Source organism: Sminthopsis crassicaudata, chromosome 1, assembly GCF_048593235.1.
Source record: "Sminthopsis crassicaudata isolate SCR6 chromosome 1, ASM4859323v1, whole genome shotgun sequence".
Lineage (NCBI taxonomy): Eukaryota > Metazoa > Chordata > Mammalia > Dasyuromorphia > Dasyuridae > Sminthopsis > Sminthopsis crassicaudata.
The window spans coordinates 702,283,994-702,299,568 of NC_133617.1; the positions used below are offsets into that span (position 1 = coordinate 702,283,994).

The window sequence follows — 15,575 nt, forward strand, 5'->3', positions numbered from 1 at the left end:
AAAGGATGTTAGAATAAGAGGGAACCTTACAACATAGAATATTTGTTCTTGGCAGAGACCTTGGGACAAAGAAATGTTAACTCATAGGATGTCAGAACTGGAATATAGAACATTAGAGCTGTCAGAGATCTTGGAACACAGAACTATTAGCACATGGAATGACAACACTGGAAGGGAACTTAGGACACAAAATATTAGAGCATAGAATAGAATATTAGAATGAGAAGGAATCTTGGAACATGTAATATCACCTACAGAATGCCAGAAATAGAACATAAACAGACTATTAGAGTTGGAAGGGATGTTAGAACATAATCTAGTAGAAGGTAGAATCATGAAATAACAAAGATGGGAGGAACCTCATCTTCTAATGATCTCATTTTGCAAGTCAATTGATCAATCAGTAAATATTAAGCAACTCCTTTATTAAGCACATAAAAATGAAACAGTCCCTACTTTTGAGAAGCTGATAGAAAGTGCTGAGAATCAAAGGGATGAAAGTACCAATTCATGGTCAAATACAGTCATGAATCAGGTGAGGAAAATAGATTTGGGGCTCCAATTCAGGAGAAATTCCTGGGCTAAATGAGATAGAATCTTTTGTGAGTAAGAGGTCACACTAGCTGCTCATTAGACTTTTCTCCTTTCAGGAATGTTGGTTCCTTGATCTTGTGGCCTCTTTGCCCAAAAGTCTAAATAATTTGGCTTTATTTTCTCCCCCCCTCCAATACTTCTTTATTGGTTAGGGAGGGCTTGGAGATATAATTTCTACTTTGTGAATAATGAACCACAGGGGTGCAGAGTTGGCACTAGAACCCATCATCCATGATGTTTCAAAGCTTGTCTTGTCAGTGCTCAGGACAGGACTGGTTCTGCCCTTCAGGCTGAGAGCAGGCATCCTTATCAGAGTAGGAAAAATCAAAATTTAGCTATGGGCCAACATTCGGGGAGGAGAAAGGGTTTGGCAAAAACTGCTCCTCTGGGCTATGCTACTGTCTTTTTAGTCACCCAGTATACCAACTAACCCATGTTGGTTCTCAAGAACCCAAGAGCAATAAAGTTACATTATGTTGGGGCAGCTAGGTGGCTCAGTGGATAAAGCACCATCCCTGAAATCAGGAGGATCTGAGTTCAAATCTGGCCTCAGACACTAAACACTTTCTAGCTGTGTGACCCTGGGCAAGTCACTTAGTTCCAATTGCCTCAGGGGAAAAAAAGCTACATTATGCTATGCTTAGAGCATGACCGATTTTAGGGTCCAAGAGAACATACCCACATAGCTAGGCAAGTAATTTCACCTCTGATTGCCTTATTTTCCTTCAGATGGACCTCACAAAGTTGTGAGAATTAAATGAGATAAATGAGAAAATAATCAAGTGGGATGATAAATGAGATAAAATTTTGCACAGTACCTAGCCCATAGCAGGAGCTTGTTAAGTGTTTATTAACTAAAAACCCTTTGACTGGCTCCATTTGGCCAAACAGTGTCAGGCCAAAGAGTCCATCAGTATCTGGGGATGTTCCCAACAGGCAGATGTGAAATCTAAGTTGTAAATCTCAAAGGGGGAAATCCAGTGGAGCATCAAGAAGGAGAGTGGGTGCCAATGGCTTCCCATCAAGAATGGGAGTTGCTGTCCAAACCAATGTGGTCTTACCTACCTTGGACTCCCATGTAGCCCACATGGCTATTCCAAAATTATGGGTATAGTATTGTCAATTAAGGCCACTATGTGGATTTACTCTGTGTCTTTATTCCAAAAGGAAATTCTGTTATAGGGGAGAGATGTTAGAAAGTGACAGCAGTGTTTTTTCAAAGGACAAAACTTGAGTTCAAATGTGGTGTCAGACACTTAATATTTCCTGACTGTGTGACCCTGGATAAGTCACTTAACCCCAATTGTCTCAGAAAAAAAAAAAAGCATCAATAAAGCTTTTTTTTTAAAGACAATAGTGTAACATAGCAGAATGTACACTGCTCCAGGAGTCACAAAACTTGGGTTCCAGTCTCAACTCTGACACCATATGTGACTTTGGGCAATTAGTAATTAATTAGTAAGTATTTATTAAGCACCTACTATGTGCAAAGCTCCAGTCCCAATGCCAAGGATGCAAAAACAAAAGAAACATTCTTTACCTTCAGAGAGCTGGCTTTCTTTTGGGAGAGATAACATGAATAATGTCAGCTTATGTAAAGTAAATTCACATAAAATTTATTCCCTCCTAAATTTTAGAAGGGAGAGACTCCAGCAGCTGGAGGGATGAGGAAGAAGTTTCACTGAGGAGGTGATATATGAGCTGAGCTTTGAGGAAATGAGGGCCTCAGTTTTCTCATCTTTAAAATGAGTTTGGTTTTAAAGGTCCCGAGAGTCCCCTTTAGCTCAAGAATTCTGGGAGTCAAGGAGAAGGAAAAAGTCCCCAAGGGAAGGAAGATTGAGGTGGGACCTTGAGATTAAATATAAACTTCCACTTACTGTAAGGGAAATTTAAGGATAAAGATCTGGCTAGGCTCCAGGGAATATTCCAAACAATATGTCTGGCTCATTAGAGAGAACAGGAGGGGGGAAAAAGTCAACTTCAGCTCATGAAACTTTTCCCCAAACATATGACCCAGCGTCCCAGCTGTGGTCCAGAGCCATCCAAATGCTGCCATCCATCTTGGAGCTCCCACTATGGGGACAATGTCTGGCCACATTCAGACTCCCGTGTGACCCACAAGAACCCCTGTGTCCCAGCCACAATACCAGACTCGGTGAGAAGAGGCCAGAGCTGGACTGTCCTGGAAAACGGAACTTAACAGCTGAGATACCGATCTCTCCCTGTTGAATCCCCTCCACCCCCTGCCGAATCAGCATGGTTAAATTTCCCCTCGGTTGGGCCAAGTCAGAGGGAGGTTTCTGATTTTGGTCCAAACCAGTTTTCCCAGCAGCCATCCAAGGAACCGCCGGAGCTGCCCATCCCTACTTTGCTGCTTCCCAAACTTGGGTATCTGATTAGGGGTTTGCAGGTTTTTACCGCAGCCCACGGTTTCCGGCTCTCTGGGCCAAGGATCAATTTAAAACTGAAACAAATGAGGGATATGAATTTCCCCATCCCCCAGCCCACCCCTCTTCATTCCCCTCCCCAACTCAAATAAAACCAGCCAAAAATGATCAGTCCGGGAGCCCAGGGATGCTCGGGCATCTGGAATGTTCTCAATTCCAGAGAGAATACCAAAAGGCTGGGAAGTGACTGTATTCCTGAGGTCTGTTCATAGACAAGGGATTAACCCAGCAGAACTTAATAACAATGGACTATTTTTAGGATTCTGGAAGGTTTTTTAAACAATGTAGGGTTGGTCCCAAGTTTGGGTCTCCAGAAGATTTTGAACCCAGATTGATGAGTTGATTACTGACCATCATCCCCTTTTGGAGATCAGGAAAAGCGTGTTGGTAAAAAGCAGGCTTCTGACCACAGGATAGGATGTTAGTCAAGTGTCAATCAATTAGTCAATCAATAGCATTTGTTAAACACGTATAATTAAGACTATTCAGGGAACTCCCAAATAAGGAAATTCCCCCTGTCCTTGCAATATGGCATCTTCTACAACTTAGAAGCAGGCACTTAATAAGTGCTCATCGATTGATTGATTTTGACACTTGGATGACATTCTGCCTTTGGCCAGAGGATGCTCCTTAGGCACACATATTTGTGTAGGACTCTCCTGTCCGGTTTCCAAGATCAGATTTGGAGTGCGAGAGTGGGTGGTCTATTTGGTTCATTGAAGAAAGCTTTTGCTTTATCCCTGTTCCCATCCCCATTTTCTTCTGTTTCCCCAGGAGACCGTGGGTGAGCCCTTCTTCCTGCTTTTGTGCGCCATCAAACAGCAGATTAACAAGGGATCCATCGATGCGATCACCGGGAAGGCTCGCTACACACTTAACGAGGAGTGGCTGCTGAGAGAAAACATAGAAGCGAAACCCAGAGTGAGCCTCTCCAACTCCCCTCCAGCAGTACCTGGGGAGGAGCTCCCCACCCCATCAAGAGATGGGTAGAAGGGATTGATTAAAATAGCTGCAGCTACAGGTGCCCAGATCACATCAGCTGAAGAACATGGATAAGCCAGGGAACGGGTTGAAGGGATTAGGAATGTTCTTCTAGAGAAAAGACTTCCTTGGGGGATGTGATAGCTCTCTTCAAAAGCTGATAATGTGGAAAACAGATTAGAAATGTTCTGCTTGGTCCCAGAGGAGAGAATAAGCACAAATGAGTGGGAGTTGTTTGAGGAAGATGAATATTGCTGTAATGTAAGAAAGACCTTTCCAATAAGTAGACTTAACACAAAAGTTGGGTGGGCAGCCTCCAGAGAGAACAAGTTTCTATTCCTTGGGCTCTTTAAATGACAGCTGGACATCCACTTGTCAGGGAAGTGGTTGAAAGGAATCTTGGTCAGCTTGCTAAAGTCCCCTTAAATTCTTAACTTCTGCAATTCTCTGACTCTGTGCCTTCTGGCTGTGTACAGTAAGGACTTGGCTGGCAAAAGATGCACAAAAGCAAGATGGAATTGGTTTACCTTTCTGCTCAAGATTCATGTCATTGCTCCAGATTCAAGCAGCTGTTTTTTGGGAGGGAGTTGTTTGATTTTTTTGGAGGACTGAGCTAGTGGGTAGGATTAAACTCCACCAAACAACAGGGGAATGTATTAATCAGTGGTCCAGGAAGGGTGGGCTTGCCATTACTTGGATGTCTAGGAAGGGGTTGATGGTCTGTCAATATCCCTACAGCCTCCACAAAAGTCAAGCCAGCACTGGCCTCCCTGTCCCCTAGTCAGGCTCAGCTTTTTCACAGGTGACTTTCAGGCAGGACGAATTCAGCTCTTGCTAGAAGGCAAAGTAATTACTTTTAACCTCAGATGACTCTTGGTGTCCTCATCCTTATTTCTTCTTTTCTCTCCCCAGAACCTAAACGTGTCCTTCCAGGGCTGTGGTATGGACTCTTTGAGTGTTCGGGCTATGGACACAGATACGCTGACTCAAGTGAAGGAAAAGATCCTGGAGGCTTTCTGCAAGAATGTCCCCTACTCCCAGTGGCCCAGAGTGGAGGAAGTTGACTTGGGTGAGCACTTTACAAATGGTACCCGTAGATAGACATTGAGACTTGCTAGAATTGGAACTGAATCTTCTGAGTTGGGACTGGCAAAAAGGCCTGGATGGGTTTTTCTCAATCTAAAGGCAAGTAGTTGCCCACAACTGATACCCCACTCCCAAGAACTACCAAAGTGCCTCATATTCAGTCAGGGCTTTGTGCTTTTATGAGTTCTTTTACTAGCTAAGTATTAGATTTCATCCATGATCAGCTCTGGGAGGGAGGTGCTGAGAAAATATGTAGAGCCCTTGTGAATTTTAAACTGCCATATAAATGTTAGTTCTGACAATTACTGTCATTTCCCCTCGTAGAGATTATGAGAGCGAAACACAGAAAGATCTGGGATTGTCTTACTCAAGGCACACAGGCACACATTATCAGATCAAGACAATGTGGTTGTTGAAAAGAGCCTCCAGTTAGAATTAGGAGCCCAGAGTTCAAGGCCTGGCTCTTTTGATGAAAGCTATAGAGACACTTCCTCATCAACCCAATATTTGAGAAATCCTTATACTAATCCCATGGGAGAAGATGATGAGACAGGGAGTAGACAAGAGTATACATAATTAAGTGAACTCAGAACTAGTTGAATGGTTGGACCACGGCTTGGGTGAAGACAGATGGAGTGCTCATCAAATCTGCAGACAATGCAGAATTGGGGTAGATGGCTAACACATTGACTGACAGAATCACAATTTGAAAATATCTTGACAGGTTGGAATATTGGGCTGAATATAACAAGATAAAATATAATGGGGACAAATGCAAAGTCTTTCACTTGAGTTTTTTTTAAATCAGTTTTGACTGTACAACATGTGGTTACAACACAATTTATCAGGGAAAAAAAGTGGGAATTTTAGTGGATGGCAAGCTTAATGTGAGCTTGCATGTGATAGCATAGGCAAGAAAGCTGATATCATTCTGGACTGCATGAAAAGAGATGGTGTCCAGAACTAGGGAGGTGAGAGTCCTACTGTCCTCTGTCCTATTTCCAGACCATAGTGGGAGCATCACATTCCCTTCTGGGTGCCACATTTTCAGAGGGATGCTGACAAATTGGAGAGGGTTAAAGAAGAGCATCCAGAATGATGAAGGGCTTCACCCTTGGGAAATGAAGTGAAAGTATTTGAAGACCTAAGGAAGAAATGATAGATTTCTTTAAAGAGCTGTTGAGAATAGAGAGAATAGGAGCAGCTAGGTGGTGCAGTGGATAGAGCCCCAGCCCTGAAGTCAGGAGGACCTGAGTTCAAATCTGGCTCAGATACTTAATACTTCTAGCTGTGTGACCCTGGGCAAGTCACTTAACCTCAATTGCCTCAGAAAAAAAAAGAGAGAATAGAATTCTAGAGAATAGAAGAGCATCATCAATAGATAATGATTCTAAAGAAGCAGATATAGGCTTGATAGAAGGGTCACTTTCCTAACCATTAGAACTATCCAAAAGTGGAATGGGATTCCTTTGGACATCATGGGTTCCCTCGGATTAGAAGTCTTCAAGTGAACTACTGGCCAGTTATGATATTCAGGGGATTCTTGTTCAGGGGTAGGTTGCATTGGATGGCTGTTGAAGTCCCTTCTGTGACTCAGAGTCTGTGATTCTGACTGTGTGGTCTTGGACGTGACATTTTATCTCTTCAGGTTTTAGTTTCTTTATCTGTAAAATAAAACAGTTGTGCTAAAACAAGGTTTCTTAACTTGGGAAGCCAGTCTGGTAAAGCGTTATGAAGGCTTGCTCAGAAGCATCTTTTTAATGCACAAAATGAAATGCAAATTAAAATGACGAAGATTACAGGTGAATCCAATTATATTGAAATAGTTATCAAAATATTTTAAAATAAACAAAACCTGACCAAAACCTAGTTTAGGAATCCCTGGCCTACTTGTTTGGTCTCTTTAATGCCCTGTGTCTAGTCTCTCTAGGGCTAATCATCATAATACTCTTTCTTCCAATTCTTAAGCCAGTACATTAGTCCCTCCCTCATGCTGTCTCCCTACCTTCCTTCCCCAATTTCCCATCCGTCACTATGATGCTCAGTTCTCCTTCCTTGATTGCAGCTTCCTCTAGCCCACCCTCAATGCCACTCTCTTCACAATCTGAGAAAATAAGGGCAACTCAAGGGTCCTAAGGGCTTCTTTGGAGCCCAGGCTAGGGTTCTAAAGAAGGTAATAGAATCCTTCATGCACCAGGGAAGCATTTCCTGAGAATCTCCCTGGGGTGCTCAGGAAATTGGGGGAGTGGGGGATGGGTGGGTGGGATAATCCCCAAACCATGCAAACAGTAGCTTGTGTCCACAAAGATCTTATAATAGAGTAGACAAGGCTGAGACTAGCACTTAAGAAAGACATAGAAATAATGACAAAGCAATGTAAAGACATACAGGATAACAGAACCCAGATTTAATATGGAAGGAAGAGCTGGGAAGAGAGAAACTATTCCATAAAGATCAGAATGGAACTTGACCCTCACCTCCCCAACCTTCCTGCCCCTACCTCAGCATGGTCTCCACTCCCCACATCTCTCTCTTTAGAGTGGTTTGCTTCAAGCACCCACAGTTACATTCTACGAGACCTGGATGATACCTCTGTGGTAGAAGATGGCCGAAAAAAACTCAACACCTTAGCACATTACAAGGTAAAGCAACCCCAGTTCTCCTTCTCCCTGTCTGCTCATTCCCTTTTCCCTGCCTTAAACTAAAGCTCTCCAGGCCTTTGTTCCCCCATCCTACCCTGAGACCCTCTGAGGTCAGTCCCTTTAGACACTTCACCCCACCCTGAGTTCTGCCTGTCCAGGATCCCTCTCTTAAAATCCCTCATCCCACCCTGAGCTCTGAACCCCCAACCCCTCCTGCCTCACCCAGTCCTCAGGGCCTCCAGACCCTTCCTGTTCCCTGCCTTGGTCAGAACTTCATCATTTGCCTCCTTTGTGCCTCCTTGTCTCGGTTGTGTGCCCATTCTTGGGCACATGTCAAGTGTGTCGATTTGGATTCTCCAGCCCCCCAGAGGTCTGGCACAGTGCCCAGCAGTTCTAGGCTTTGACTCTCCTAGCTTTGCCTCTTCTCCCCCCAGATCCCTGAAGGAGCTTCACTGGCCATGAGCCTGACAGACAAGAAAGACGGCACACTGAGTCGAGGTAATTTCCAGCCCTGGCCTCTCTGGGTAAACAGAGCTCATCGGGGTTCTAGGACCTTCACTTTCCCTTGTGCCCTGAGCTCATAAAAAGCCACCCTCTGGCTGAGTGGAGAGCTGATGAGTTAACTCAGGGGAGGAGCCAGTGGAGGGAGAGTCAACTTTGTCAGCTGCATTTGAAACAGAACTGAAGAGGTTTCTGATAGTGATAATGGTGATGGACGACGAGGCAGCATGGTACTATGCACTGGTTTCAAAGACCTGAGTTCAAATCTTGCTACTTACATTTAGTGCTTATGTGGCTCTTAGGCAACTTATTTGTTCCTGGGCCTCAGTTGCTCATTCATAAAATGAGGAGTTGGCTAGATCAAATCACCTCTAAAGTCTCTTCCAGCTCTGGATTGGGGGAATCTTATTATTCTATGCTATTGATAAAGCCCTTAAGGTGATATACACAGAAGGTCTTAAAGGGACAGTGGATTCTTTGCAGGCTGGCAGTCAGGAACAGTGGGAGTTGGGGGCAGAGAAAAGGGAGGAGGAGAGTGGAGACTGTTTCATGTGTGATTTCCTATCCCCAGCACCATAGCATGGTGCTCATTGATTGCTTGGCGCATTCGTTCATTAATAAAGGGAAACGAGTTTTCCGTGGGAGGGTGCGGTGGGTTTCGGTTCTCTCCAGGTGACCCTGAGTGAGAGGCCAAGGCTAGACCCAAAATCCCGCCCTGATCCATCAGCCAGGCCTTCAAGCTGTAGCTTGACAATGTCCCTCATGTGGCCCATCAGGTGGCTCATCCCGCAACTGGGAGCAGTTATCTCTGCCTTTTCCCAAACAAAAGCCATTATTGCAAAGTAGAAGAAACTCAGGCTGTGAAGACAAAGGCCTGAGTTCAAATGTGACTTCTAACTGCTTACTTTCTATGTGGCCAAGTAACAGCCTTCCCGGGGCCCTCAGGGTACTCATCTGTGAAATGAGGGTGTGGGACTAGCTGGTCTCTCAGCCCCCCCTTTTAGCTCTAAATCTTGGCTCCTGTTATCCCCTTGGGGGCTGAGCTAGGAAAGATACAGCCTCCCCATCCCGCCACCCCAGTCCCTGCTACTGGGGATAGCCAGGCAGTGGGCACCAAGGGGGGCAAAATCCAATCTCTCCAGCCTCCCTTCCCCCTTTCTTTTTGTTCTCTCCCTGATTCTTTGTTTTGACTTTTTTTCTTTTGCAGTGAAGGATTTGGACACTGAAAAATATTTTCATTTAGTAAGTATCGGATTCCAAAAGCAATTGAGGTTAATAACAGTCCTCTCAGTGTGTGGCCAGAAGTCTTGTCTTCGTCCTTTGCTTTCTTTTCTCCCACTTCCTCCGTAGGAAATTCTGCTTTGGATTGAGCCCAGCTTCCAAACAGACTGTGTTGGTGAGGAGTCACAGAGACACACAATGAGTCTGTGTGTGTGTGCATGGGTGCGCATACACACACACACACACACACACACACACACACACACACACACACACACACATTCACAGCCAGGCTCACTCCCTCACACATCCCCACACACCCCATCACCATCCCGACCATCGGCTCTTTGTTGTGTTTGCAAAAAAGCGTGAATCACTAATGGGGCACAGGCGGCAACCTCAGTCTCTCCCCGCTTAATTAGGGGGTGATGAGGCTGTGACCCCCGGCAGTGTCAGGGGCAGAGTGGGGAGAATGCTTTCCATGTGTCTGCACAGACAGAGGGGTTTGTGTGGGGGGCTGGATGGCCTGTGATCAGGCCGCCAAGGGGCCAGAAGGAAGCCAAGGGGAGACACTTTGTTCTTGCCGTCTTGGATGGGTTGCCCCCACCCCCTTCTGAAGGATGATGGGTGTTGGAGGAGGGGCCAAGGTTTTGCATCTGCAAAGAGCAGAGCCCAAGTGAAAACCATGTGTAGAAGGGCCTTTCTGGTGCCGTGCCCCTGCCCACTGGCCAGCCTTGGCAAATGTCTTTTTCCTGGTGGATTTATTTCCTTTCCTTTGAAGCTAGGAAGAGAGCTTACCTCAAGGTTAAGAATGTTTCAACATGGTCTGCATCAGAGAATAAATCAGCCAGTTACCTGGGGATCATACAAAAAGGGATTTCTACTGCCCACTCCCCCCTCGACTTCTTCCACTACTTCCCCAGCCTGCCCAAGGACTCAAGTGAGAAGGGGGGATGGGGGAGCAGAATGAAGGGAGGAGATTCCATTACTCTAGGGAGTGTACAGCCTAGCTGAGAAGCCAAGCCTATCCCACTGGGAACAATTGTAAAGCACTCTGCAATTTGAAGTGGAAAAAATACTTGACATGGAACCCTAACACATAATTCAGTCCCCACTCTGTTACTTATTAGCTGGGTGAGCTTGGGCAAATCACTTCCTGTGCCTCAGTTTCCTCACCTGTAACATGAAAGAGTCTCTGAGGTCCTTCTGATTCAACAGATCCAATGTTCTTAGGAACCCAGGAAAATCATGTAAATACTCTGTGACTCAGTTTCCTCATCTGTAACATGAAGGAGTCTGAGGTCCTTCTGATTCAACAGATCCAATGTTCTTAGGAACCCAGGAAAATCATGTAAACACTCTGTGATTCAGTTTCCTCATCTGTAACATGAAGGAGTCTGAGGTCCTTCTGATTCAACAGATCCAATGTTCTTAGGAACCCAGGAAAATCATGTAAACACTCTGTGATTCAGTTTCCTCATCTGTAACATGAAGGAGTCTGAGGTCCTTCTGATTCAACAGATCCAATGTTCTTAGGAACCCAGGAAAATCATGTAAATACTCTGTGACTCAGTTTCCTCATCTGTAACATGAAGGAGTCTGAGGTCCTTCTGATCCAACTGATTCAATGTTCTTAGGAACCCAGGAAAGTCATGTAAACACTCTGTGACTCAGTTTCTTTATCTGTAACATGAAGGAGACTCTGAGGTCCTTCTGATCCAACAGATCCAATGTTCTTAGGAACCCAGGAAAATCATGTAAACACTCTGTGACTCAGTTTCTTTATCTGTAACATGAAAGAGCCTCTGAGGTCCTTCTGATTCAACAGATCCAATGTTCTTAGGAACCCAGGAAAATCATGTAAATACTCTGTGACTCAGTTTCCTCATCTGTAACATGAAGGAGTCTGAGGTCCTTCTGATCCAACTGATTCAATGTTCTTAGGAACCCAGGAAAGTCATGTAAACACTCTGTGACTCAGTTTCTTTATCTGTAACATGAAGGAGACTCTGAGGTCCTTCTGATCCAACAGATCCAATGTTCTTAGGAACCCAGGAAAATCATGTAAACACTCTGTGACTCAGTTTCTTTATCTGTAACATGAAAGAGCCTCTGAGGTCCTTCTGATTCAACAGATCCAATGTTCTTAGGAACCCAGGAAAATCATGTAAATACTCTGTGACTCAGTTTCCTCATCTGTAACATGAAGGAGTCTGAGGTCCTTCTGATCCAACTGATTCAATGTTCTTAGGAACCCAGGAAAGTCATGTAAACACTCTGTGATTCAGTTTCCTCATCTGTAACATGAAGGAGCCTCTGAGGTCCCCAGATGTAGAGTATGAATCAGATGAAATCATAGAACCTGTAGTATTGATTTCTGTACTACATAAGGAATAGCTGGGGATGGGGGCAGAAGATGACAGGGCAGAAGAAAATCCCATTAGAGAAGCCTCTCTTTTGAAATGAAGCTCATTGGTGCCCCCAAAAGACACTAAAAGTGCCATATAAGAGATCCCCATGGGTTGAGGGAGGCAGGAAAAGCTTCCTGGAGGAGGCAGACCAGCATAGGTCTTGAAGGCTGAAGGAATGAGGAAGAAATTACCAGCAGAAGAAGGAACTTGAGCAAGGTCCTTCTTTATATATCTTAGTTGTTGGTTGGATGGTAATACGAGTTAAGCCTTTGATTTTGATGTCCCTGCTCATTCTCAAGATGGTCTAGAGCCAAAAGGACTGACATCTCCCCTTGTTGTGTTTGCTCAGGTGCTTCCTACTGATGAACTGATTGAGAGTAAGAAGTCCCACAAGCAGAGTCATAGGAAAAAGGTGCTTCCTGAGATCTACTTGACCAGGTTGCTCTCAACCAAGGTAAGAACTGGTGACTGTCAAAGTCCCTACTGAGCCTCTGATGTGGTTTCAAGGCAATTCAATTCAATCAGCACTTATTATGTGCCAGCCACTAGATGCTGAAGAGAAAGAAACAAAAAAATGAAACCGTCTGCTTTCAAGGAGATTACATTCTACTTGGGAGAGGGTGGATCACCTCCTTCTGGGAAGCTTCCCAAACCTGTACTCAGTAAACTGGCCAATTATTCCCCAGGTGCATCTGTATTACTTTACATTACGGATGATTCTGATTACTTCTCAATGGCTGTATTCCTAAAACTAGTTCATATGTCCCCAAGGCTGTGCTTCCAATTAACAATCAGTCAGGAGCTACAGTAAATACAAGGAGACCTCAAAAAGGACTTCTCGTAGGAGGTGGCGCTTTAGCTGAGATTTAAATAGCAGTGTCTAGGTGCAGAGATGAAAAGGCACAGTAGCTCAGGCAGGAGAAATGGTTTATGCAAAGGCATATTTAGATAATGAGAGTTGAGATGGTTTATGTACTAGGTCTTCTTTCACTGACACACTGACTGTTCCATGACACCTTCTGCCTTCTGTAGCTCACAGTAGGTATGAGTTATCATGGCTAGCTATTGCCATCCAAACTCAGGTTCTGCCCCTAGTTCTGCTGCAGGACAGAGTACTTTATCTGTCAGATAATATTACCTAACCTTCATATTGTCCCAGCTAGGTTAATCACGTGCTTTCTATCCATTATATCATTTGATTCTCACAACAGCTCTGTGGTATAATGGAAAGAACATTGTATCTACATCTAGAGATCACAGATTCAAATCCTGCTCATGGAACTTACTGCCTTGTGTATATATGTATCTGGATACATATTGTTTCCCCTGAAATAATGCATTATTTCAGGGGAAACAATATGTATCCAGATACATATAAACACACAAAAAAAGACCAAAATGAAATTGGTAATTCCCATGTAACTTGGATGCCATTGCTAGCCTTTACAGACCTCGGTTTTCTTCTCAGGAAAAAAAAAATTATTTTTGAGGAGTCAAGTATAAACTAAGAGCCATTTCTGTGATCCTAAGATCATCTTTCCCCATTTTACAAATAAGGAATCAGAGGGCACTTGATAGTGGGATTTGAACACAGGTTTCTGCTGGCTGCAAATCTAGGGCTTTCCCAGCACCCCACCGGCTCTTTTTCAGTCTTCTCATGAAGATCAAAGGAGATGGTGGATATAAAAGTCCTTTGGAAAGCATCAGATACTCTAGCAATCATTCTCATTGTTCCAAGAGGTACCAGTGTCTACTGGCAGGAACCTTGTGTTTCTGAGGAAGGCTTAGTTTGAGCTGAAGTTTGGCTTTTTTGTTTCCTCCCTCTATGGCTCTGAAAATAGGGAGTGTCTCTTATGCAACAATTTCTTCCATGGGAAATATATGAAGGATGCTGGGGGGGGGAGGGAGAACTGCTTTGAAGTCCCTCAAATGAGACTGTATTATTATCCAACCGCAGTGCTCTCTCTCACTCGCTGCAGATCACAAAAGGTATGCCTTGTTTCTCCCCTGGATTACATTACCGCCTAATGTTCTTTATAATTGGAGAGACCATCAGAACAGCAAGCCGTGGCTGAGTTTTCTGTTCCATTTACTGTACCAAACAATTACAGATGTGTCCTGAGATGCCAGAAGTAGTCAAAGTGAACATTGGTGCCAAGAGAAATTAAATTAAAACAAACGCTAATTATATCAGCGTGCCCAGCTTTCAGACAAGAGGCGGCAGGGGGTGGGGGAAGGGTAGGGTGAGGAGGATAAATTTCCCTTCCCTTCAATTCTCTCTCCCCCTTCTTCCCGAAATCATGTAAATCTGGCAAGCCAACAGAAGCTCATTAAAGACCAAATGTGTTTTTTGCCCCCGAGATGTCCAGTTGACCTGGGGACCAGACTGACTCTGTTGACATGCTTTGTTGTCTTGGCAGGGCACACTTCAGAAATTTCTCGATGACCTGTTCAAAGCCATTCTCAGCATCCGAGAAGACAAGCCTCCCTTGGCCATCAAGTATTTCTTTGATTTCTTAGAAGAACAGGCTGAGAAAAGAGGGATCACGGACCCAGACACTTTGCACATTTGGAAAACCAACAGGTCTGGGAGCGTTGGGTTGAGGGGATAAGTTCTGGTGACCACCATCTTCCCTTATTTCCCATCCTTCCCTCCCCATGCCTTTTTCAGCCTAGTTTACTGATCCATTCTTTCCAAATCAACAAAACATTCATTAAATGCTTACCCTGTACCAGGTTCTGGACTAAATGGGACTTGGGAGACGGAGGGGTGGGGAGACCATCAGGCAGAAAACAAAGCAGTCTCTGCCTTCAAGTAGCTTATGTTCTACTAAGGATGCACTGGACCCAAATCAGGAAATACAAACCAGCACAGAGGAATTTCACACTTTTTCTGTGATGGCTGCTAGGGAAGATGAAAGGAAAGACCACACAAGAGAGAAAAAAAAAACCGGACAGAAGTCCTGGGCTTCTAATCCCAGTTCTGCCTAATTGGCTAGAAGTTGAAACACTATATTAAAGCTAGTCAAATATCACCTAGTCCAGGGATTTTGAAACTGGGGCTAGTCATCTATTGGGTAGATTCCAGGGAGTCCATGGGAACAAAATACATTTTATTTTTACTCAGTACTAACTAAAATTGAGCATTTCTTTTTATTATTTAAAAAATGATCCTGGATTTTAGCAGCCTGCCAGAGGGGTCCATGGCATGAAGCAGGAACTTTGACCTAAGCCTCCTTGTTTTACACAGAGAGAGACATACACAAAATAATTTGTTCAGAGGCAGCACAGGGGCCTTGAACTCAGCTCCCAATTCATTGCTCTTTCCACCCCAGCCCCCTCTCTTCTATTCTATGACCCCCATTTGTAAAAAATGATCATAGGCATCTCTGTCCTGTTGATCTCACCAATGAGATAATGGTTGGGGAAGTTCTTTGTGCCTTTGAGTGGGGGACATTGTCATCCTTATTGTTATTATTGTCAAACTGAACAAAATTAGATTCCGAGGAGCATGCTCAGTGAACCCCAAGCATGTTCCCCAGCTGATCCCATTCTGGGGCTCATCCCATTCTGGGGCTCCTTGCCATATAGAAGAGTAGAAAAGAAAGTAGGGGTAGGAGGAAATATGCCTTCTTAATTAAAAGTAAAGAGTACCTAAGCATGAATTGAGAGAAATTAAGTGTCAGGAGGCT

The 15,575-nt window shown here is 44.3% G+C and overlaps 1 protein-coding gene across 1 annotated transcript in view; it reads left to right on the forward strand.

Annotated features, from left to right (window-relative positions):
• The window catches only part of PLXND1 (plexin D1), a 189,230-nt gene that overhangs the window by 155,982 nt on the left and 17,673 nt on the right, over positions 1-15,575 (forward strand). The window contains 7 exon segments of the mRNA XM_074283857.1: positions 3,816-3,962; positions 4,935-5,091; positions 7,647-7,750; positions 8,185-8,248; positions 9,459-9,493; positions 12,233-12,337; positions 14,304-14,467. Coding sequence (XP_074139958.1) covers positions 3,816-3,962; positions 4,935-5,091; positions 7,647-7,750; positions 8,185-8,248; positions 9,459-9,493; positions 12,233-12,337; positions 14,304-14,467 — 776 coding nt within the window.